This window comes from Camelus dromedarius, chromosome 34 (assembly GCF_036321535.1).
Source record: "Camelus dromedarius isolate mCamDro1 chromosome 34, mCamDro1.pat, whole genome shotgun sequence".
Taxonomy (NCBI): Eukaryota; Metazoa; Chordata; class Mammalia; order Artiodactyla; family Camelidae; genus Camelus; species Camelus dromedarius.
Window position 1 is genome coordinate 14596517 of NC_087469.1, and position 26566 is coordinate 14623082.

Here is a 26566-nt window from a genome sequence, read left to right on the forward strand (position 1 = left end):
AGGAAGCAGCCTCAGAGGGCACATATAACTTTCCCAAGATCACAGATTCAAGCAGCGGCAAAGCCTATGTCTACTAATTCTTAGACCTGAGGTCCTCTCATTACAGCATTCTAATGTCTACACTGAACCACATTTACTGGAGGCTGCAAGAACCCCAAAAGAAAACACATTACAGATGCAGGTAATTCCATGTGTTTTAATTCAGTCCATCTCATTACTCACCAGGTGCATGACCCATCTTTACCAGTTCTTTAGCATGTTCCTAACAAGTTGTGATAAAAGTCTTGGACAAGCTCGGGTTAAAAATGTGGCTTCACTGTTAAGAAAAATCTTAAAATTCAGCTCAGGGCATACAGAATTTTAAAAAGTAACAAGCAAATCTTAGTACACAAAATAGGCAGAGGGTTCTTGCTAATATAGAAACCCTAAGATGGGTTAAGGAAATGATAAAGAAAAATCTCCAGGAAGATTTATTGCTTTTGCTCTGCAACTCTCCAAACACAGGATGAAACAATGCACTTTTAATTCGATGGTTAACTGGATCCTTCTTCAAGTTCTGGTCTTGTTAACTCCCATACGCAACCATTAACCTTGTAATTCATTTTTTAAAGATAGGTCAAATCTCATTTCAATAATGAAATATCCAAACTCCAGTTCATACTCCAGGTATTTTATGTGCTAACTATAATTTTTAAATTGCATAGTTTTAGATCTGGGAAGGACTTTTGAGACCACATAATCAAATACCATTATTATATAAAAGAAAGAACTGAGATTTCTGACAGACACAACTTTAATACAGCAAAATATCTGATAATCCTTTTGGATTAATATATAAAGAAATAGCATGAAAGATTTCTGAATATTCTGTAAAAATTTAAATGTACATGTTAGTCTACATATTTCTACCTTGTTTGAAATATTGTGAATACATATTACTCTGAAAAAAAAATTTTTTAAACTCAGAAAATTAAAAGAAATCAAGATTTTGCTACTTAATTATCTTAAGGTTTTAAGAATTTTCAAAAAAAACCAAAACCCAAAAAACAAAACACATTGACTAATCTGGTAAGAAAATTTCAGTAGTATTACTATGAAAAAACATTACTATATACAGAGGGTTTTCCCCCTAAAAGTCAAAGATGCTCTAATCTATAACATAAAGAAGAAAATATCACATAGCAAAGAATAGAAAACTCTACTGAAAATAGAATAGGTGAGAAAAGATAAAGTCTATATGCAGAGAATGACTCTAAAGATTTCAGAAACATCAAACCTTACAATAATATCTCAGTGAGAAATAAAGTCTTTAATATTGTCAATATAGCTAAAGAAACCAAAGCACAGAAAGGTAAAAACTTATAAAGCCAGGGCAAAAACTTAGTAACAGCCTTGAACTGAAGACTCCATACTCTGAGATTTATATCTTAGGTAAAATTTCAAGAACTTCTTTTGTGGAAGGGACAATAGCAATAGGGGGTCACGTACCTCCTCACAACCACCTGTGCAAATAAATACACATCCACGTACCTGTTGTTGTTCCGACAATTCCGACAGTTAATGCACTCCAGCGGGTCAGTCTGAGGTACCGCCGTGTACACACTACCACCCTGGTCAGGGAGGAAGAACAGGAAACAAGAAAAGAAAAAAGTGCTTAAGGTACCATAGACAAGGAACCAGATCATCTCAAATGTAACAGCTGTGCCAACGATAAAAGATACATGGTATATTTTAACCCCCTCCCTAGCCACCTTGGGCATATCGCTGTTCACATATATTAGCAAATGAGTTCCGCACAATTTTAAAACTATACTCTCAAAACTTAACCGCCATGTTTTTTGCTTTTTTTTTTTTTTTTTTTTGCACTGGAAAGAGGCAAATAAATGAAGGGAGAAGTTTAGTCACTTCCCTTCAGTGTTTCAAATCTAAGGGGCCCAAAATATACCATACGTTATAACCTCCTATTCATTTTTACTTTCCGAGCAGTCATGAAAGAATTTTATGTCATGCCAGTTGGAGAAACAGGGTGGAAATCTGTTTGAATGATGTCACAAGATAAACCCATCTTCATGCTTCTGTAATTATTTCGATGAGGTCTGTTCACTTGACTACACGAAGTCTTAAAACACGCTATATTTTTCCAGATGGAGTAGATTCTCAGCCAGCAATGACTTGGAGGGGAGTATTAATATTTTGATGTTGCTTTTGGCGGAAACTGCCCAGCAATTAAGAAAAATGCCCAGATTAACACATACCTCATTGTAAAATGTTCACTTGACATATACAATGGCAAGAGTTCTTCAAAACTGAAGTTAAGAATTAAACCAGCTTATGGTCAGAGTCACAATTCTGCTTTCAGAAGGAAAAAAACCAGCAGAACTGAATTTGATAAGGGGGTGGGGTGGGGGGGGCTTGTCACACTGCACCCAAACCCAGAGCAGGCCTTTGAGGTTAGGAAAAGTTCAGGCAATTGTTTTCCCCAGAATACTTTCCATTTCCATTCATCTCATAACAACAGCCAGAATCTAAGCAAACCAAAAAGTACTGAGAACTTCTCTCAACATTCCTGACCCACGAGCAACAGGAATTTTTAAGAAAACATTGAGAGAAACAATATTCCTGCGCTATGTTCATAGCTTCAGAAAATGAAGTTAACAACCTACAGGGTAATGTACTTATCTGAATCATTTTAAACATATTAAAGTTAATTCAATGATTTTGATGGTCACCAGCATTTTAAAACTTTCTCTATTTCTACCTACCCAGCAGAGAAGAGTGAGAAAATGAATGAGTTAAGATTAGAGACGATAACCTCTAAAACTGCTCACCGAATGGGGCAACTATTACTTAAATAGCAACTCATTGTTCAAAAAACACAAAGTACTGTGTTTAAATACTAAAGCAAACATCGGACTTGTTTTTTCTTCTTATGGAAACAGCATGTGCTATTCAAACTTTAATGCTCTCTCTTTCAGTTTCCTGGACAATGTTAGTAGTTTGTACCAGGAATGGTGACAAAAAAAGTATAGAAAGTCTGAATATAAGCCATGTCTTTCCACACAAAATAATGAAATCATTATTCACTTTTAGTAATGAGATGCACTAAAGCAAATTAAATATTTTTCCTACTGCATGCTAAAGCTAGGTCACGGGACAGGCATTAGATTTCTAGCTTTAAGATACAGATATATATTATAGCTTTGTTCTCCAAAGGTAATAGTTCGACAAATCTTTATTAAAGTTGAAGATAAAAAAAGCTCTAAGTGTCTTCAAATTTTAGCACATTGTGGGTTATGGCAAATTTATCTGTAGTTGTAACAAAGACAAAAACTTAAATAAATGCTCAGTTTGATCAACTAACCCTATTATCTATATGATTGAAAAGTCATGTGGATATCTAGCCAAAGGATGTAATAAATCAAACTTCCTAGTGCAGAGAATCTCTTTAGCCAGCACAAATCTAAAACACGCTAGTCATTCCATTCCTGTATCAAAAATTAAACTGTATCAGCTAGTTATCCCTGGAATAAAGGAGTGTTAACGGTTTATCATTCCCTGTGGCCAGAGAATACTAATATTGTAAAATGCAAAAATCTTAAAGGCAACAACAGAAACACACACTGGGGGGGAAAAGCCCTCACAATAGGTCAGAAGTGACGATCGGTGGCCTGCAGACACGCTCTGCGCGGCTTCCACAACGCTAAAACCGGGACTGGTTGCCAACATGCTAAAAATCTGGCGATTTCACCTAGATTGACAGATGTTTCGAAAAATCAGAAGACCTGGCAACGCGGGCCCTCAGCCTTGCACGCGGACTTCAGGAGCCGAGTCAGGGCTGCTTCTGGGAGACCGCACCCATGTTCTCTGGTTTGCTGTGGCCTCCATGGCTTCTGTCCCCTTCCCAACCTGCTTCACTCAATTTCATGATCTGCCTGACTCCTCTAAGCATCTGAGTTTTCAGACTTTGCTCTAAAAAAATCAGATTGGAAGTATTTGGTCTGGTCCGCACCCAGTGGTACTTCTGTTTCATCTCAAGAGTAACTTCCAAGTCTGTTTGTCACTGGTACTCCACACTCAGTGCTAAATAATTTTAAGATATAAATAAAATCGATGAAAATGACTACTACCTGATAATAGAAAGCTTACAAAGCTCGCTCAGGATCAAGGGACTGCCAGTGATACACGCTACATCCATTCCCGTGAACCTGTGAGATTTCTATACCAAAGAAAGCCATGTGTGCCAGCCCTGCGCTGGTGCCCTGGCACCGTGGGGCACGGGGAGACTTTTATTTATAATCAGGCCTCTTACATTCACTAGATGGCGAGGATGTTCAAAATCCACATGTGTCCTGGTGAGAGAGCTCGTGTGCCCAGAGCAGAGGCCTCCATTTAAGCTCCCACTCACTCCGTTGGGGACTTTATGGTGGAGGTGGGAACAGCCGTTGCTGAAGCTTCCATGAACATTTCCATTTATCCGGTTTGTGCCGGGCAGAGTGGTGTATTCCACCATCTGCCCATTAATCTCTGACCCTTGGTAGAGATATCCTGGTGGGTCGTATTCTGTTGAGAGAGTACCAAAAAAGCGAAAAGGAAAAAAAAAAAAGTAAGATACTGAAAAGGACAATCTTTCTGCTTAGGAAGTTTTATTAATGAAATCCCTGATAAACGACAAGTATACTAAAATAAAACTCTCTAAAAGTGTTCACTGAAATCCTCCTTGTGAGATAGGATTTAATAAAGTTGCGGCTGTTCTTTCCTTGACAGTGTGGAGGCAGCCAGGAGCTGTGAGTTAACCATGACTCTTCTAAGGGGAAGAGAAATTAACCAGAGAGAAGTTACTCAAAAGAGAATTTAATAAATTGTGCAAGCTGGAGGTATCAAAGCACTGGAAACACCAAGAAACAGTGTTTAAACTCCCCTATGCTTCAAAGCGCTGAAAGAAATTGCGTAAAACACCAACAAAAGGCTAACTTTAGGTAGGATATTTCAAATAGCAATAAACACCACCTTTAAGTAAAAGGATGGGGCTGTGGGAACATTCACTATTCACATAGCTCCTTGGTTATTACAGCCAAGTTGGAAGTTGTGCGGCATTAAAGGCAAAAGGCTAATTATTCCCTTTCCTTACATTAACAGCATTTCAACAGCTGCCTCAAATATCTGGTTTCCAGAGGCACAGCTACCAGATACATTTGGAAAAAGTGAAATATCCCTTAGAAAGCACAGTACCTAAATGACACAGGATTTGCTGTCAGTGTTCTGATCAATTCTGCAAAGGTACTGGAGGGGCCGAGCCTGGGCTAGGTGTCTCTCCTCCTATGACAGGTGTGTTAATAGCACAGGTGTGTGGTTCTCAGTGTACCTGCTTCTCTTCTCCACTAAACTGTATGGAGAGGACATTGAAGCTGCACCGTCCACCCCAGTGCAGGGCACACAGAAGACAGCCAGTGAGTATCCTTTGAATGAATGACTGAATGAAAATTACCATCGTAAATGTCCACCTTCCAACATATCATCAAGTCTCAAAGGAAAACGACCTTAACCAGATTTTTCTTGCTCAGACAACGAAGTCAATACTTTGCTTTTAACAGTTCAGTAGGTACTCACACAAAGTAACTGACGTGAAAGCCGTTTAGAAAAAGACCCAGTCAAAGGCTCTCAGACCAGCACCACCACCACCCACCGCCCCCTCCAACCATTCTCTCCCTGCCTATCTCCTGGAAGGCATCAAAGCAATAAAAATAAATCATTTTTCCCCTTGAGCTATTAACTAAAAAAGGAACGACATGTAGGACCTTGCTGGTAGCTGCCGAAGTGCCTGTCACCGCTGGTGTCTTCCTTTGCTTTTGTTTCACTCCCTTATTCGGGGCCAAAGAGAAAACCAAAATACTTCCTCCCAGCAGAGACTAAAGTCTCCAATTGATCTGATTGTCCTCTTTAAGAACAGATGGAGGCAGAGGAGCGGTAGGCAGAGGAGGGGAAGGGAAAGGAAAGGGGTTCTAGGTTATTCGTTTTAATACAGTGCCACACTGACAACGCAAACGCGCCTGCTACTGGACACATCTCGGGGTGGGGGTGCCACCCTGGAGCGGCTTTGGTACACTGAGTACCCAACCAGGACGGTGTTATCTTCCATGGGTGTCATCCGGGGACAGGACCTTAGAAAAGTCTTCACTGCCTTCCTTTCCATCACGCCTTTGCTGTTCCTTGTTGACAAGATGTACACCAGCACGAAGGGGTTCTTGCATTGCAACTCCAAAGCTCAGGCTTCAAGCACTCATCCTCTTTGGTGGTCCGACAGAGCCAGAGTTTCCCAGCGCTAAGTCAGCTATTTACTTAGAGACCTGCTTGGTTTTGGCTTTGTTGTTTATTTCTCCTGGGCAATTTAATCTGATGCTCCACTTACTTTGGCTGACAGCTCGAACCATTTTCAAGTCAACTCCTCTGAATGAAGAGCATCTAATGTGTCCTCCACCGCGACACTGACACAGGAACGTGTCAGAAATCAATATTTATTCTGACAACATTTTTCCACCCATCTTTACAGAAGGACACGGTTGTGAATGACTTACTCTGTATGGTGCTTTGCTGGCGGCTCTTCCACAGGCACATGGCAATGAAAGCCATGAGGATCAGCACCATGACACCCAGCACGCAGCCCACGATCAGGTACAACATGTCGCTGCTCCTGGCGGGACTGGTGGCGGGCCCAACATTGCCCCCGTTTCCTGAAGAATTTGGAGGGGTACTCAAGTCTTTGACGGGATACTCAGACGCTCCAGGAACCCGTTTCACTAGTTGAAACACAAAGGAAAACACGATGTCAGAGTGAAGGCAGACTCTACAAGATGGTTTATTCTCCGAAGGAGGTCTGGTTAGGAAAGCAAGCCAGTCTGTTTACGCTTCGTACTGGGATGATCTGACCACCAGTGAGTCACAAAGAGGGCTCAAGAGTTTAAAAATCTAATGTGCCAAGCTTTTAGGCCACAAATTCTAGAGAAATCATAAGATCAGAGAAACATATGCACGTGGTCTAACCCCCAACTGCTGTACGATTATCTGCTCAATTGTACTTGCAGAAGATTCCCAAAGAGTTGAAATAAAAAGTATTTCAACTTACGGATGGGACAAATTTTCAATATCTGACACATTTTTAAAAATTTAATTTAATTTTTTTTTTTAATTCTAATGGAGGTACTGGGGTTTGAACCCAGGACCTCACACATGCTAAGCAGACATTTACCCAGAGCTATACCCCCACCCCTCAATATCTGACACATTTTGGGCTGAATGAGACTCACAATTACATATTTTATGCCTTTACCATGTGATTAATATTAAAAGATATGACTTTGGACTACTACAACAGTTATACACGATTTCAAAAACCTCACGCATAATATTAAGCGTTCTAAAGCCAAAAGGTTTTTGGAGTCCACGTAAATGCAGTACTTTTATCTAATTCACTGGTACTCTGGATAATGACAATAACAAAATATAGCAGCAAGTGAGACTCAAATGTCATTTTTTTTTCTGTCCCCAAATAACATGCTCTTAATGCTTTAAGTGTCACAGAAGAGCAAGAGAGCATAATGGTTGACAGCCTGATGTCTAGAACCAGGCTGCCTGGGTTTCCATCCTGCTCCGCCACTAATCCTTAGCGCTATGACTTTAACCTCCATGAACCAGCTTCTGCGTGTGGAAACTGGAGATGACAATCACTCCATCATAAGGTTGTAATGAAGAGTAAACGAGTGAGTGGAAAGCTCCTGGCACGGAGCCTGGCCCAAGGCAGTGTTCAGTCGATTTTGTTATTGCTTTAGTTATTATAACATATTTCCTGTTATGGTTCCTGACAACTTACAGGAGCAGAGTTTTTTAAATTTAAAAAATCTACTTCAACATTGTATTGGGGTTTAATTTTCTAGTAACTTCATCTGCCCAGAACAGGGCTGGAAACCAGTCAAGAAGGGCCCATCTTTCAAAGGAAGGAGACTGAAACCTGGGGGAATACCTGGCAGGGACTAAAGGAAATTTCTGCTTTGGGTGGTATGTTGGATTATATGATTCTAAGGCCCCTGCCAATTCCAAAGGCAACAAACAAGTTTCTGAGGCAAAATGGATGTTACAGATCACAGATTAAGTACCGCGATTACTCACTGGGAAGTCCTTCAGGCTTATTTACTCTTTATTTACTCTTAATTTATTCTTCATTCCACCAAGCTTGGTGATCGGTTGCCAACCTCTTGCTAAAGCTGAAAACTTTTGCGGTGTATGGTGAGTGAGATGGTCCCACTAACACCAACAAGAAGAGACACCGGGAGCATGAAGTGAATCAGGTGAAGTGAAGAACAAAGAGAATGCAGAGCACTAAAGAAAAATCACGGCCGTCTCTGATCTTTGAGGTAGGGGAAAGTGGCTGGCCTCCAACACCTGTGTCATTCCTAAACGCCTCGCCAAATTACTAAAGATAAGGCCATCTTTGTTCACAACAAGAACCTTGAGTCATTTCTTTAAAAGGCAGAGTCATGTATCACACATTCTATTTAAACAGGCTGGGGACTGTGTAATACACTTTTGAAAGTCATGCAATATGAACAGTTTTTTTAAAGTTTTTTGTTTTTCACTGACCTGAAAGTCTGTAGGTAAAACCTTTTATTCCCCAGCAAAGTCAGTTAATGATGTATACTACAATACTACTAAAAACAACACAGTTAATACAGTGTTGACTGAGCTTTATGTTCTGCCTGGCTAGATTCTTAAATGTCTTGGGAACACGTGATAAGACATATGACTTAGAATTAAACGATGAAACTGAGTCTCGGCTTTATAATTCAATCTTTCTGAGCTTCTGTGTTTCCACTTCTGTTGTTTCTGTTACTCAAATGTGGTATCTCCTATTTTCAGAGATGGTTATATTTCAGAGTTTATGTAGGCAGAGTTGAGAATTTCAATTTAGAATTATCAACTAACTCTGAACTTAACTAGAACACTTAATTAAATATGCAGGTAGTGTTATATATATCTGTCATTCAAGAAACCACTTTAAACACATGTAGTGCCTTTCCTTAAAATTCTTGTACATTTTTTTTAAGTATTCCAATGCTCACAGCAGTCTCAGAAATTAGTCAGCAAATAGTTCTATTCCTTCATGGAGGAAAAAGAAGGGAAGTGACTTATAGTCACACAGAAATCAATGAATATGATGAATGCTTATGTAAACTACTTTTCAGACAAGCTTCTCTAGCCCACATACAGCTGGACTGTTGGGACAGTCTAAATGGACGCGCCTGGAAAAATGGTCCAAAACAGAAGCTTCTTTGGGTAAATACATCAACAGTCAGAAGGAATACTCCAGAATTCAGAATTGTAGTTCTGTCTGGGGAAAAAGCACTAATTCTCATCCCCCTCCTACCTTTAGTTTCACAGATCATCACGTTACTAAACTCGCTCTCTCCTCCTTCGTTGAAACATTGCATTTTAATATCGTAGGACGTTTCTGGCTGCAGGTGGCCGATCATGTGCCACTGCTTCGAACCTAGAAGGAAAAATAAAAGACCATCTTTACATCCCCCGCAGCCTAAACAGCCACATCAATGTCACCACTTAGTCATTTCAAAATGAGGTTGGAGCAGCGTCCGTCACCACAGGGTCAGTCCCGCGCAATAAAAACGTACTTTATATAAATATTTCAGCAGTGCACAACAGGTAAATAGCGTTTCTATCACACGGCATGACAAAAGTGGGAAAGAGAAGAGATAAACTGAATTAAAGCTCTTCCTGTGTGTTGGTGGTCATACTGTTTTATTACAAATAGTGGGAAGCCGTTCATAAAACATATGTTAATTATGCATAAGTTAAAAAAACACCCCTCAAGTCCTTTCATTCTCTGCTTCAGCCCAGGAAGTCAGTGCACTCTGTCCACCCACCAGAAAGCAATACCAGGCATGAGATCAGCAAAGGACACCTGGCCCAGCACAAGTGACCACTCAGAAGACGGGCTTTAGTGAAACTCTCAGCTCCACTGGAATAGACATGACATGAACTGACATAGAAATGAACGGCTGAATTTGAGAATAGTCAAGAAGCACAATCTACTATGGGAAACTCTTGGCTACCATCCCCCCTACTTCTCTCCTTTTGCATTAGGGTCTCCAACCCACACAAGTATCTCTAACAGAGCGATTCTGTTATCCGTGGCGCGCAGCCAGCATTTCATTTAGGAACACTTCTAAACTGAACCCTCCAGCATAAATCACTCTCCAGTTTTACTTCCATGGACCTGTGACAAACTTTAATAAACGGGGACACTTCTGCCAGATTCAATGACCTCTTCAAGCACCTTTAATCCTTCTTAGAAAATACCTCTTCAAACTGTTTCCACTGTTTCTTAGAAACTCAACATACCACCAGCTGATTTAAGAACCAATTAACGGGGGAGGAAAAAACAAAACCAAACCAAACCACGTACACAAGTCCAGTCTACTTGGCTGACTGGACCAACAGCACCGGGATCCTTCCTGACTCAACGCAGACAAAACCATCTCGACCTGGAAGCATGCCCCCTTTCAGGGCCACCAATACAAAGTCTCTGATTCATAAAGACCCCTATTTTATAAGGAAGAGAATCTGCTTGTTTCAGGTTCAATGGCCTATGAAAGGCTTAAGAAGTGAGGCATTCTATACCCCCATTTATAAATGAAAAGAGGACCCTGGGAGAAACTTGACTCAAAATCTAGCTGACACTAGAAGAGACTTATTTTTAAATTCCAAAACCTCTTATAGAAGACTTCTGCTTTTTCCTCTACCTTTAGGTCTTCCTGGCCTAGCCTTCTACTCATCTTTCAACATTCAATTGAATAGACACTAAATTTGAAATTTCCTTTCATAGCACTAGTAAAAATGGAATTACATTAAGCTTCTGACATGTTACTAATAAGAGAACATAGTTACAGTAATACATATCTTGTTAGATTAATGTTGCATTGTTATGGTAATTATTCTAATAGCTAAAATGACAGGAAGTACCAGCAGAGAGAAAGTTTTTACCAGTCATCGATGAATAAGACATTTAAGTGCCTTATTAGGTTTCAAAGCAACCAGTCAGCATATCCTTTGCTTAACAGGGAGTTTTGTTTTGTTTTTTTGTTGCCTCTGAGAGTATTTTAGAAAAGGTTAAAAAAAACCCAAAGCATTAGACTTAGTTAGACATGAGGATGACTGATACTTTGGTTTACTTGGAACTCAGCTTAATTTACAAGATTAAAATGTTCATCAGAAAAACATTGGTGTGTTGGAAACATTTATAGTTTATCTGAATGTGGAACTTAATTCAGATGAGAGGATAACTTGGCATAACTGTTCTTCGCTTAGTGTATTCTTTAACAATGTAATTGTGTTTCAAAGCTTAAACAAGTTTGAGTCAATATACATAAGTAATCTAAAACTTGACTTTAAAGAAAACTTCACGTACAGAGAATAAATACTTCTATTCCTTGGTTTGGGAGAACAAGCCAATGGTTTCCAACTGCCAGAAAAAGAATTTCAAGTGCATAAACTTGAAAATAAGGAATAAGCAAATTACACAGCACAGCGCAGCCCACTTAAACATCTAACTGCTCCGTCTGTTACGTTCATAAACATGCTTTCTGAACCACAAGGAAAGCTCACATTTGCAGACGCTACTACTGGCTACAAAAGGTCCTTGAGAGCCACTTCCCAGTCTGACTCTCAACAGCCACGTCACACGAGTTTGTAAAAGTCCAAAGATTAAACTAGAGAATACAGTTGAGAAGCTGTTTATCAGTGGCTCTTTCTAGAGAGCAGAGCTAGGAAGGGCCTGCGAGAGAGGGAGACAGAGACAGAGAGGGATGGCCATTGGATTGACATCTGCCTCGCTGGGGACTGTTCTCTGACAAAAATGTAGCCTCTCTCAGAATGTATCCTTGCTCACCTAACCCAGCTAAACAAAAAGGAAGACCAAGCCAGGACACAGTGCACTAACAAAGTCACTAACCATTCTTTGCCCTTCTTTTTTTTTTTTTTTTTTTTTAATGGCCTTTTTATGAAGTCAAATACGCACATGGAAAACTATCCATTGCTGCATCGCTCCCCGAATGTTCACAAACACAACACAGCCACAGGACCAACACCCGGGCCCAGAAAGAGAGTGCTCCTGGCTCCCCAACGGTCCCGTCACCTCCTCCAGCCACTGCTCCCCCAAGGCAGCTCCTATTTTGATGTCACAGAATTGTTTTGCCACCGACGATCTTTCTACATCTCCCCAGCTCTTTATGCCTAAAGTGGCTTTTAGGGACTCATGTCTTGCCTACTTTTCCAGGTGAAGAAAAGAGAAATAATCACTCTTTCATTCAAAAAATATTTTTTGAGCACCTACTGTGTGTCAGGTATTGTAACTCAGATGATAAATTTCTCATTATATTACAAAAGTAATTCCACTGGATAAACATTAAAAGGAATACTACACTATTTATAGAAACATGATATTGCGTATTAAAAGCAATTTATTGGGGGGAGGGTAGAGCTCAGTGGTAGTGCCTGCTTAGCATGCACCAGGTCCTGGGTTTAATCGCCAGTACCTCCACTTAAAAAAAATAAATAAACGTAATTACCACCTCCCTAAAAATTTTTTTAAGTAATTTATTATAAGACTACTAATAACAGAAAACTATATGCAGTATTTGATGTCAAAAAGTCGTAGGAAAGTAATACAACACTGTAAATCAACTCTACTTCAAAAACCAGGAAACATGTAAACGAAATTTCAGACAAGGGTTAAGGGCTAAGCAGAAAATAAAGCACAGCTGTGGACTAGGGGGGAAAACAGAACAAGAAGTCATAGGAAAGGAACCTTGGCCTGGGACAATCTTCTGACACGATCCATTAGGACATTACTATTTCCAAGAAGAAAAATCCTGGAGTGAAGAAAAAGGACCGTCCTAAAGCAAGAATCCTTTCCAGGACATCACTGAGAAACAGGCACCCAGCTCCTACTGAGCACCCCAAAGTCATGCAGTTTGCTATCTTGTGAGAGAACCCACGTTAGAAATGTGTCATTAGAGGGTCACACAGCTTCCTTTCAGCTGCCCTCCCCCAACAGGTTGAGTCCCTCTTCCACGTCCCGGAGGCCTTAAATACTTGAAAACAGCTGTCCTGTTGCTGGTGAGTTGTCTTTTTCCCAACCTGACTGTGCCCAGACATTCCACTGCTCTTTTTGGACTCCAAGCATTCATTCCTTCCTTCAATAAACACCAAACACCTCATCTCTGTAGGGGTTGGGCTACAGCCATGAGAAAGAAGGCTCTTTCTTGGTCCACAAGGAGGTTAACATTTAGTGAGGGAGACATGCTTTAAACAAATAATTTCATACACACACACACACACACAACTAAACTAGGATAAATTGCATGGAATAAACACAAAGCACGTGGTTAGAAAGCGTAGCAACGGTATCTCATGTCAATGGGAGGAAGTAATATTCAAGCACACAGCAGAGAAAAGGGGAGCACCTGGGTGCAGCCTTCGGAGGAGGGGGCAGGAAGTGCTCTGTGCCAAGGTCCCGAGGCAAGAAAGATCTTGGTGCACACACACACAAGGAGACTGAAAGAAGGCCAGTGTGTGAGGAAGATAGTGAGAAAGGGAGAGTGTATGCCACACAGCGGAGGTGAGGCAGTCCCCACAGGGCCTCAGACCACAGGCAAAGTTCTGGATTTTACTTTCAATGCAGTAAAAAAGGCAGCTTCAACCCCCTTGGTGCTCTCAGCTGTTTCTTCCTCTACCTATATTCCAACTTCTCAGCATCTCTAAAAGTGGACCACGTGCTCGAGATGTGATCTTTCTAGCACAGACTTCAATGGAAATGTTGACTGAGACAGTCTTTGTTTTAAATGTAATTAGAAGTTGCAATTGATTTTTAAACTCAGGTCACTATGCATTTAAACAAAACAGAAAAGAAAAATTGTTTGCAGGTGAACCACGGACACAGCATCTCCCCCCCATACTTTTGTAACTGACTGTTTCTATAACCAAAATATAAGATACTATATATACAGCTGAGCCTTGAACAACGTGAGTTTGACCGTGTGGGTCCACTTATACAGACACCCGGCAGTACACCACATGACCACATGGTGTGTGGTTGGTGGAATCTGCAGACACAGAGGAACCATGGACACTAGCACTAACCTCTGTGTTCTTCCAGGGTCAACTGTATTAAACTGGAAATATTATCTGTCTTTGGGAAAAATTCAAAGTGACAGTACAAATACCATTTCATTTTTGACTCTATTTTAATCTGGGATGATGATTTTCACAAGATTTATAAACCCTCTCCCTCCAAAGCTCCTGAGTTAGGACTCCAGCTTGTCAACGGAACTTACCTTCTACAATATCCCTCTTGTAATCACTGTCATTGTCACTATCTGTTGGCCGGTAATAGATATAAAATCCTTGAATGGGAGTGTTATTGTTACTTGATGGAATGTACTAAAAAATAGAAGCAAAGACTTGTCAAAGACGAAAAGAAATGTAACTTTCACATCCATTAAGATTTATTTATCTCTGTGGCAATACTTTTTTAGTTTCATTTTGGAAACATCCTTGATGGCATTTTTAATTTAATTCAAAGGCATTCAAAGGTATTAAGAGCATTTTAGCTTGCAGAGGAGCTAAACAAAAATAAAGCAATATATTTCAGTAGGTCCAAAGACATAAAAGTCCATTGGGTTCAAAATGAATAAATCATGAAATGGTAATTAAGTTAACACTTAGATGAGAGCTGAGGAGACAGTCATTTTATTTTTAACCCTACTCCACTTATACATGTGCTTTTACACAAATATCTGTGCCCTCCAATTTCCCCTTACTTAAAGTTCAAAAATTCGCTGTTCATAGCCTCAGGTCACAAGAATGTTAAATTACCATGGCCAAATCAGAAACTCTTCTCATTAGAGAAGATGTTTTACTTACCGTCCACTTCAGCATGATCTGAGTATCACTGACAGCTTCTGTGTACGCGATGTGAGGTCCAGTTATTGGACGGTTGGAAAAACGATTGGGGAACCCAGCCACCTGATAAGGACGTGATGCCGAACTCCGAAAACTCTCACCATAATGGTTGATAGCAATGACCCTAAATTTGTATGTTGAACCTTTGGAGGGGGGAAACCAGAATTTTTTAAAAAGCTGTAATAAGACAACTGAAGGTACAACGTTCAAAATATGACAGCTGTGCTGAAGGATCTATCTACAATAGCAACCTCTGAAGTCTATATGGTAAATGGATTTCAACCCACTTGTCAGCTCCTATCGATTGGCAGTGGCCGTTCAGTGCATGTGTTCAAGATTCCAAGACCTCACTGGGAGTCACTGGGAGAGACTGATGATGCCTGTCACGGAAGGGGGCGGGGAGGGAACAGAAGAGAGCACCCTGCTCTCTAACCAGCCTGTTCTACAGTCACACCGTCAAACACAGGACGAGTTGGTGTATCTGTGGTCACAAGTAGGTTCTTCTCCCTTTGAAAGAAACAACTGAAGCGAAGTTTAATCTGATGAATACCTTTATGAAGAGGCTCTGTGTGGGTCAAAGCAGAGTCACTCTGCTTCTACTAATACTAGGATAAGAGGGAGCAGATTTAAACTACAACAGAAGGTATCTGTTTGGATTAGCTATTAAGAAATTAAAAAAAAAATTCTAAGGATTTTGAGTTTCTGAACATCTGAATCTAAAGAATAAATCAGACTCCTAAAGCAAGTTTCCTAATAGCTCAAAAATAACCCCTGGGCTTCTGAAGACAGTGTCTTCTGTCTGTGAAATGTTACTCAGCTTCGCCTACATTTAAAACTGCCACCTTCTCCCAGCTAGACCTGCGTGTTCCTGGACTCATGTTACCTGTTTAGACAGACACAGGCATTTGCTACTAAAGTGCATTTAAAAGTCCATACACAAAACTGGTCATGAAACCTAACAACAACAAAAAAAAAGTAATGAAGGTTGATTTGTGATCACTGCTTTTCTCTCTTACGGTTTAATTTCTTTCATACAGACTCAAGGTACTGGGGGCTGGAGGAGTTCCCCTGCTGTTGAATTTAAGTAACAAAGAAGTGGTAAGTGTTGTCCCAGTCCCTAAAACTAAGCACTGGGTCTAACCATGCTGAGATTCAGCGTCAGATCAATTTTAGTCAAATAACAAGCAATTTTCCTCTTAAAATACTCATAGCAAAACACACACACGCACACACACACATGCACACAAAGTTGTCACCACAACACTGTTTCTGCTTATTTGCAATTAGAAATAATCTAAAGCCCAGAAATAAAAAAAAAATGGGTTAAGTAAATCACAGTGTACTTACATGGCAGATACAGAGTTATTAAAAACTGAGTTTTCAGAGAATTATTAATGATATTGGAAAATGCACATGACAAAATACAGGGAAAATGGGATCACAAAACAGTATGGCGTGATCCCTATTTGCATTAAAAAGAGAAAAAACAGTGGGGAGGGCACAGCTCAGTGGTAGAGTGCATGCCTAGCACGCACAAGGTCCTGGGTTCAGTCCCCAGCACCCTCATCAAAATAAACAAATAAACTAATTACCTCCCCCAAAACAAACAAAAAAAAGAAAAAGAAAAGTTTTTAAAAAAAAAAGCGAGAGAGAAAAGGCTAGAAGTAAATACACCAAAATGTAAACAAGGGCTGTCTCTGGATGGATGGGTTTCAGGTGATAATCTCGTCTCTATTTTCAATTTTTTATGTAATAAGCTCAGATTACTTTAACAATTAGAAGCATATAAGATTATTAAAAATATGCACCCAAGCCAGCACTGATGGTTTAAAGGGAAATGTTTGAATATCACTACCTGGCTCTAAGCTGCGAACCTCCACAGAAAGTTTGGAAGGGGGGATATCTTCAGCTGCCACCAGCCAATCGCTTGTCCTCATGCGTTTGTACTCGACCTTGAAGGCTGTGATGGGAGACCCCCCATTCGCCCTGGGAATCCAGGTGACGTACACGGAGGTCTCTGACGCCGTGGAGACGGTAGGCCGATCTGGTGCCTCTGGAACTGAAAACGGGAACGTTCGATAATCCGTGGTATCAGAGACAAGAATAACTCAAACTGAAAGGGATCAATCCCAAACGTGATTGTATTAAACCTTCTTCACCAGACTTCTTGCCAGAGTTAACAATATTATGACTATCTTCCTGTCCTCTCTGAAAAGCTAGTGGGTAATGAAATTGCAAAATACACGGAACAGAAGGAAGGAAAAGGGAGATAATTCATAAATTTGATAATTAGCTTCGAAAAACTGAAAGTTAATGAGTAGGATAATTGTGACTGTCCTATTTTGGATTCATGGCTAAAACAGTGTATAAGTAATTATTATTTGGTGCTACAAGTCTAATTGTGGTTATCATTTATAGCAAATTTTCAAGATTATGTGTTATTTAAATGTTTTTCTTTAATGATCCAAGCTACAGAAAACACATTCAGCAAACAATCTAAAGGTGATGTTACATATTATTAACAGCCATTACTATTGTATCTTATCTTATACCTCAAGAATACAGGAACGCTACTCTGAAAAACAGACTGCAAGCAGTAAATGGAGATAAAATTTAACCAATAAAATCAATACTGATAAAAATGGGAGGAAAGAACGCTGCTCAGGATGAAAGTAGGAAGACAGGAGATGCAGGCAAATAAAGACAAGTGCTGTTGGCAAACAGATGATCCATGAAATTGTAGGGAAAAGGGGTCAGAGAGCTAATGTCTGGTCATGTTCAGTTAGCCCTGCCAAGGGGAGGGGACGTCCTAGTCCACAAATGAGACGGTCTAGATTCTGAAGCAGGCGGAAACAGCAGGAGCAAGTTCATAGCCGTTGAAACCATGTCCCTAACCGTTCCTGCAGGCCCAGCAATCTTGTGGCTATAACTGGCTTCCCACTGGAGGAAAGGATGCTGATAGAAGCAATCTGGCCTGCATGACAGTTACATCACGAAGCAGTCAGCTGCCATTCTTTACTTCAGTCACCTGTGAACTGTGTAAGAGTGAGCTGGTTCTCAAGAGACCGACTGTCTTTCGGCTGGCTAACCATCGAGTTTCTAGGGCTGGAACAGGAAGGACCAACTCTGGGCCACAGTTACACTACTTTGGTGAATTACTCAGGGAGCCCCGTCTTTCTCCAGCCTGTGCTGAGCCTCAAGCAACACCCCTCTGTCTCAACACCTCTTCAACCCGAACACAAACACGGAAGAACAAAATAATGTTGCAGATGATACCTGCATGGAGAAAACTGGCATTTTCAAAACAAACTGCTTAATGGATAAAAAAATAGGAATATAGTCAAAGCAGGCAACTTTGCATGATACTTACTGTATTCCTTTCAAGTTAGAAAGCAATGGAAACAAAACGAATAGAAGTGTTAGTGAAGCTCTTTCAATGCTAGACAATCAAATAACTTCCTTTGCTGATTCACGAGAGGTTAAAACTCATCAAAGGACACCACAGATCAAACAGAAAAAGAAAGTTATTAGGGGAAAATCTCTACAGAGAAGCCTATTATCAATAGCACAAGACTGTTAAGGAATAAAAGGAAGAACACTGTACTTGGAATTTAAAAAAAATCAAATGTGAACTGTAGCACCCCCGTTTCCGGATGACCTTAGGCGAGATGCATAACTTTCTTGAGTCTCAGTTTCCTGATCTGTAAAGTAGTTCTGCTACCTTCCCCACAGGGCTGTTGTGAAGATAAATAAGTCCCTTCTCTATGGTTATGTCTGCTTGGAGAACTCCAAACTCACGATTTCCAGAACCTAATTCCCAGCCTTGACCTAAAAATCCTTATTACCCATCTTTGTAAATAGTCCCCAGTGTCCCCAGCCCAAGTCACTATATTTCTGCCTCTGATTCCACGTGGATTCAACTCCCTTACTCTGTCATCTGTGTCCCCCTTTTCCATGCACACTGTCACTATTTTTATTTTTAAGCCTCACCCTTCTTCACTTCTCCTTTCCCATCTCTCAAATCTTTCAGGCTTCTTTATAGCTTTCAGGAGAAGACTAAATTTTTAAGGACATCATACCAGGCACCCTCCTGTCCTCCTCACAGTAGCATCATTCCGCACAGCACAGTCAAACACTAACACCTCTAGTCTCTAAGTCTCTAAATAAAATAGGATGTGTCATTCATCCGTCTCTGCCCAAGGAGGGGCTCTGCCTAGAACCACTTTCCCTGTGTCTTCATCCGGCTCTAACATTCTTGTCTCTGAGGCTTAGCTTAGGGAGCCTCTCATCTCACTGGGCCTCTCTCACAACAAGTCAGTGATTTAGATATTTCTCTCGTGATCCCACCACACCAAGGGTAGAATCTCAGGTATAAGGGATCAAAGTCATTGTCATGGGTTAACCTGCCTGTCTTCCCCACTGTGTTGTTACTGTTTCTTTGCCTAGAGCATCCACTACACTGCAAACCTATAGAAGGCAAGGTTTATTTTCTCTCTCCTGCTCCAGCATTTAGTGCAGTGTCTACCACAGGGTGTCAAGGTATAAGGGTTTCGTTTTGCAGACGTCAGTTTTATTCATATCAAGTTGACACTCATATACTTAATCTGCTCAAGGCAGCTGAAGTGGTCCTCAGAGGCGAAAGGACTCAAGCAAAACAGGTCAAGATCCTGAAGAAGCAGAGGGTTGTTCAAATGTTATTACTTGCCTTTGTCTGAGACCAATTCATGGAAGACTATAAAAACAGGAGGACAAGCTTGAAAATTCTTAGCGCTCAGCAGTGAAATTTTAAGCCTTCCCTCGATGCCCCAACAACTGTGAGCACAGTCACAAAGCGCATATTATGTTGCGCCGGGTAGAATTGTTAGGTGTGCCATTTAAATGCTAAAGTGGAGTCTTTTGAAAATGTTACTGTGACATCTAAAAACAGTAACACTGACAAGATGTACCAATAAAGCTGAGGATGACATGTAACTGCCCAATAAACAAACTAAATCTCACTATAGGGACCAGCATACATTTTGACAAGTTACTAAAAAAAAAGACTTTCAGAGTTCAAATATAGAAACTGACACAACATTGTAAACTAATTATACTTCAATAAAATATATATATATAGAAAAAAAGAAAGAAAAAAAAAAGGAAATAAGTAAATAAATAAATTTGGTTTCCTTGCCAGAGAAGAAACAGAAAAATCCTTTTTGTGAGTTATAAAAACTTAGTACCATAACATTTTGAATCTGGATTTATTACTTTAAATACCAGTCATGATACTGGGTCACTATTTGAATACAGGACTTTTTTTTTTTTTTTTAAATGCTTGAAATTGGACCTAAAAGAGCTATATGGTAAAACATAATCTGAGGTACAAACACCCCCCCCCCCGCTTAATCCCCCAACTAATCTGAAACAGGTCAGTTACATTTGAAAGCAAACAAAATGAATCAATGAAGAGCCTTCTCTTTACCTCCACTGTGCCTCGAGGAATCCGTGAGGACCACGCCCACGTTGTCCGCCACCTCTGAAACTACAGGGCGCTTAGGGATGCCCACGGGTGGAGAGGAGGCCTGGGTGTTTTTTGATGATGCTGTTTTCTCTAGAAAGGGTAAAAAACATATACTGTAACTTAAGCTTCTGTGTATGTGTAAAGTAAGAAAAGATACTATGAAATGCAAGTATGAAACAGGTACAGAGATATGAGTATATGAACTTGTCTGTTACAGTGTCTAAATTTAAAACTTACATTGTAATTACTGAGCTAATCTGAGGAATTAACTTAAAAATTACTTTGTCTTTTTCTAGCACCTATGATTACAGTGTGTCTTTCTTCACCAGGCTAGCTTTCATTTACACACAGAAAAAACAAGTGGAAAAAGCTAAATCACTAGAGCAGAAGTTTCCAACTCTTTGTCCATTTGTCTTTTTACTGTACATATTGCTTAATTCTAAAACACAAAATTCATTATTAAAAAGCATCTGTGAAGTTTCTTCATGGGAAAACCGTCCTGTTACATTTTAAAATTTCAAGAGGCAAAAAGTGAAATTGGGTGATTATTTTAGAACCAAACTACATGCTTATTATTCAGTATTTGGAGGTCAGACTCCATAAACAACGAAGGACTCCTTATGGAAATTACCTCAAAGTACATTTCAAATAAGAAATATTCATCATTTTTTCTGGCCAGACTCAGGAATGAGGTGAAATGGTCTTTTTCAAAAGTCAATAGACAATTTCTTCTCAGTCATCATACCTCTTTTTAATACTGAACCATATAAAATTCCTCTTCTATCCAATTCTCATCTCTGCTCACTGAAGTCTTCTTGTTCATTTATAGCCAAGCTACAGTCTATCCTTACCCTACAGCCAGCTCGTCCCACTGAAACATATAGCAGACCGTGTCACAGCTCTGCTCAAAACCCTCCAATGCTCCCAGCTCACTCAGGGCCAAAGTCAGTGTCCTCACAGGGTGGACAAGGTGCTGCGTGCTTTGGCCTCTCTGCTATCTCGTTAAACACTCCCCCTTATCCACTTTGTTTCCATCACTGTGGCCCCAGTGCTCTAGGGTGCACTAAGTACACCCCACCGCAGGGCCTTTGCACTTGCTGTCCTCGCTGCTGGGATGTTCTTTCCCCAGATATCCACACGGCTTTCCACACACCTCCTTGAAGTTCTGCTTAAACTGAGCCAACTGCTGCCCATATTCCTCCTATACTCATCCCCTAATTTGTCTCTCTTATTAACACCCAGCACCTCCTAATGTTCTTATAACTCTGGTATAAGTCTCTCCCAACTGGAATGTAAGCTCCATAAGCACAAGGAGTATTGTCTATTTTGTTTACTGCCAGGCACAGAGAAGGCATTGGGTAAATACCAGCTGAACTGAAATTCTGCCTTGAGTTGGTATTTATGTATATGTCTCACCTTTCTTAGCAAACGAGAAGCCCCATTAAGTTGGCTCTTGTATTGATCATTTTTGTTTTCCCTGTCTCCCCTATCCTAATGCCTTACCTCTCATAAGCGCTCAAAAACATCTGTGAAATAGTGTATGGAACAGAAGACAACCATCCAAATGTGGCCCCCAAAGGGCTTATAATAATAGACTTACTTAGTAAATTTATATGTAAGAATCTGTACTCCCCAAAAGGATACTTATTATTAAAGTGACACCAAGACAGCCAACTCCTTCCTCTTAAGGAGGGTCATACGCACCTTTGCTGGTTCGGAAGGTAAGCATGGCAGGTTGTCCTTCGCCAGCTGCACTCCTTGCCACCATCAAAACTTCATAGAGACTAGACGGCTCCAGTTCTGTTAAATGGAGCTCATTTTCACTTCCCGGGACTCGAACTGTATGCCAGCTTCCCACCACGCCAACACCATCTTCTAGCTGCTCAAGAGAAAACAAGGCCTTAAAAAAAAAAAAGGATATAAAGGGGAGAAAATCCTTCTATTCAAATAGAATGCAAATTAGAAGTCATCCAATTCCAGATGCATTTTGGGAAGTGATTCACCATCAAAAGTGAAGGAGACACATTCTCTCTGCACATTAAGACACATAAGGAGACCCGGAGCAGGAACTCAGGAATTCTCCCTGTGGAAAGACTCTCAACTTATGGCCTCAAGCAAATTATTTGATTCCCCAGTTTGTTTCCTTTTCTTGTAATGGAAACAATACTCCATTCTTACTTGGCTGATGGGGGAGTTAAAGAAGTATACAGTAACATGTATTAATGACAATATGTAATATATAATATGATAAATCAGAGTATCTGCTATGTATGTTTATGTGCGTATAAATGTTGCAACTACGCATTATATATTTCCAGCACTCTTCATGTCTTGACACTGTTCAGTATGAGTTGGAGGAAATAAATTAAAAAGAGATCCAGTCTGTTGTGTCTTGGTTAATGGAACCAAGAGACAACATTATGTGGAAGTTTCCATGTGGACAGAACACCAGAATCATCAGGTTACAGTGAATAAACTGTCAAATATCACCATGTTAATTTTTGCAAATATTAAAAATATTACTATTAAATGGTGGACACCAAAGTGTCTTGGAGAAAGAAAATTATTTTAAATATGAGTGCATCTTCTCTCATTTCATTTATTAGTCTCATTAAACAAAGGGAGGAGATTTTTTTCCACTTTGCTTTAATACAAGCCTCTGGATGAAAAACATTGTCTGAAAAAAATCAGCTGAGATGATCAAGGTTTACCAAAATAAAGGACCAGACAATGTAAGATTTTAATACAGTTACGAAGGCAATTTGAAATGAAAACATTTTTCGGAGATTATAAAGGATGACTTTGTTCAAACAGTTGTTTCTAATAAGAAACTGCTTTTTTGCCAAGTAATCCGCATCTGCTATCTCAGAACGGGAAGGACTTACTTTTAAAAAAGTGGTTTATAGAGCTTTACACCGGAGGGTTTCAAACGTTTGATTAAAAATGTCGAAAAGTTACTGGGCTCTTAGAAACCCAATTTAAGGGAAATTATTTATAATTCATTCTTACTGCTTTTATAAGCTTGGTAAATCCAGCATGATTGCTGGGGTCTCTCTCCCAGACTCATCATCCTGGGACACTCTTGTTCTCTTTCCAGGCACTCCACAAATGCAAGAGATAATAAGCACGTGTTGTACACACGATGTCAAGGTGTGAGAAGAAAAAGATGATAAATGAGAAGACATTACCTTTCGATACTTCACAAAATAGGCGTTGATGGGCAGCCCGCCATCCTTCCCCGCCCTCCAGACCAGGTTGTACGTATCTGGAGTGTGGGTCTGAGGGGGGCTCAGAATGATGGGGGCGTCGGGGACAGAGGTACCACTGGCATTTTTCTCTGATGATGATTCCACAGCACTGGAATGTTCCTTCACCAGAAATGAGCTCAATAATCCAGTTTCAGAACCATCACTTTTATCACTCTGAGTGGGATTGGAAGGGGTGACTACTTCAGCTTTTGGATTTGTTTTAAAAGGAACTGTGAAGAAAGGGAGGAAGAAAAAGAGAGGAGAGAGCTTGAAGAAGTTCATTCTTTCAGCATCTCCTATACAGTGACCTAATTGCCCACATTGATACTGTCAGTACAATTTGAGCCCTGGAAGTTAAAACTGGTAACATTTCAATTCATAATTCATGGAAACATCTAACCTCTACTAGGAATCTCTTAGTCACGAAGGAGCAAATCAGCTGTATGAAAAATCAGCTATGTGACACAGTAGTTTAGCAGCTTAAAGGACGCTGTTCCCCCTGCTCTGCACCAGCATTCCCTCTTTACAACAACAACTCACTAGTGTAACCTCAGATTTTAAGTTGGAGAATGCGGAGCTTTAACTCTAGTTGGTAAATGAAACATAATGAGTAATGCCTTCCTTTGGAAACAAAGTGAAATAAATAGTAAAGAAAAGGTCATGAGTTAGGCTACCAGCTCCTGGGTAGCTAGCCTCCAAAGACACCTCAGTAGTCACACCCTTGGGCAGTCCCCTCCCACGCTGAATCCGGGGGCTAGCCCTGTGACTCACTTTAGCCAATGGAGACGCTGGGCTCTTCCAGGCTTAAACCTTAAGAAGGCCCGGTGCTCCTGCTTTAGTATTGCCACCTAAGAGACCCCAAGCAGGGCTGGCAGAGTGGCCTGGCTGCAGCGACTTAACCCACAGACCTGTAAGGAAATACAGGAGCTGATGCTTCAAGTTGTTAATCTTCGGGGGTAGCTATGCAGTAGGTAAGTAGGTGACTACAACACCTACCTTCCACATGGAAGACACACCATAGTCAAGAAAAGGAAAGAAATGAAGCAAGACTAGCAAAGAAAAAGGAAGAAGTTACTTATTTCCAAACAAGCCCTCTTTCTGAATAGAGCTGAAGCTTGGCTTAAGAAATTGCCACTTGAAAGAAGGACAAGACAATGTATGTACATGTATGACTGGGACATTGTGCTGTATCCGGAGACTGGTGTGTCATAACTGACTGTACTTGAATAAAAACAAATAAAGATGACTGAAGAAGCTGTTGTTTATTTACACAATGGAATACTACCCAGCCATAAAAAAGAATAAAAGAATGCCATTTGCAGCAACATGGATGGACCTGGAGATCGTCATTCTAAGTGAAGAAAGTCAGAAAGAAAGAAGAATACCATATGATGTCACTTATATGTGGAATTTAAAAAAGAAAAGACAAACGAACTTATTTACAAAACAGAAACAGACTCACAGCCATAGAAAACAAACTTATGGTTACCAGTGGGGGAAGAATAAACGGGGAGTTCAAGGTTTGCAGATACTAACTACTAAATATAAAATAGATAAAGAACAAGTTTATACTGTAGTGCACAGGGAACTATATTCAATATCTTATAGTAACCTACAATGAAAAAGAATCTGAAAAGGAATATATCTGTGTGTATGTATGACTGAACTATTATGCTGTACACCAGAAATTGACACATTGTAAATTGACTACACTTCAATAAAAAATAATAAAGAAAGAAAGAAAGAACGAACAAACAAGCAGATGGCCTTTCTACTCACTACAAAGCACACAGAATATATAGAGGGAGGTAAAAATAATTCATTTGTACTGAAAAAATAAATAGGTCGCCTGTATCCAAAAAGAATTTCTGAGTATGTATTGTGTGCCAAGCATTGTGCCAGACATTTATCAAACATCATCTCATTTCATTCTCAAAACAACCTTCTCAGGTAGATAGTAACACCCCACATTACAGAGGAAGAAATCCAGGTTCTGCGAGATTAAGTGACAACAGCTGGCAGAATGTTAGTGGTGCGGCTGCGAAAAAACGAGAGAGCAATTTATGAAAACAAACACCCTGCCGGCACAATAAAACCCGAGGACTGACAGCCTGGTTTCTCCAAAGCGCAACTAATGCTGGCAACGACAAGCCTCCTATTTCTGACTACTTTCGTGGAGGAAGGGAGCAGAGGAAACAACGGCTGAGTTTCTTTTCCACAATGAGGTCAGATTCCTGGTAAAAGGTGGGAGTGTTTTTGGGAGAATGACTCCAGCTCAGTAGAGAACCAACAGAAAAACAGGACTAACAGTGGAAGGTCAGTTCTCTGTTTGTTTAAGAGAGAGAGAAGGTGTCCCAGAAGCATCCTCCGTCAAAGAAAACAAGACGCTAGTGGGAAAATAATAAAGAAGAAAACTAATTAGGTTCACTGAGACAACTTCCAAATATTGCTCCTGGAACAGCCGTGTTTACCCAGTGAGTCAGAATGTGGGCTGGATGTGAAGGGTGTGACCGGGAGCCAGCGAATGCAGAGATGGACTCGAGCAAGTGGAGGTAATTAGCCGCGGCTTAGGGCAGCGGAGAAGGACCTTTTTATCGTGTTTCGTGGATCCTCTGGGCAGGTTACCACTGGGAAGTGGTATCTGGCTGTGGAAGAGTCTGAATACCACATGCCTCAGTTTATACAGAAGCATGAGAAAAATCTTATGCTACAGCCTGAGTCTGCTGCAGAAGTATCAGAATTCCACCTGTGTTATTCGGGTTGCAATGAGATGTTTCCACCACTTTTA

The 26566-nt window shown here is 40.3% G+C and overlaps 1 protein-coding gene across 4 annotated transcripts in view; it reads right to left on the minus strand.

Moving 5' to 3' along the window:
* CDON (cell adhesion associated, oncogene regulated) overlaps positions 1-26566 on the minus strand; it is an 87354-nt gene that overhangs the window by 14506 nt on the left and 46282 nt on the right. For all 4 annotated transcript variants that reach the window (XR_010378953.1, XR_010378954.1, XM_031443418.2 and 1 more), the window contains exons 9-18: positions 23719-24008; positions 22235-22409; positions 20492-20620; positions 16883-17086; positions 14989-15170; positions 14400-14505; positions 9416-9538; positions 6573-6794; positions 4310-4560; positions 1531-1610 (exon numbers count right to left, since the gene is read on the minus strand). Coding sequence is in view for 2 of the 4 variants with exons in the window: in XM_031443418.2 (XP_031299278.2) it covers positions 1531-1610; positions 4310-4560; positions 6573-6794; positions 9416-9538; positions 14400-14505; positions 14989-15170; positions 16883-17086; positions 20492-20620; positions 22235-22409; positions 23719-24008 (1762 nt within the window). In the remaining 2 variants the exon portion in view is untranslated. The remainder of the gene's footprint in view (positions 1-1530; positions 1611-4309; positions 4561-6572; positions 6795-9415; positions 9539-14399; positions 14506-14988; positions 15171-16882; positions 17087-20491; positions 20621-22234; positions 22410-23718; positions 24009-26566) is intronic.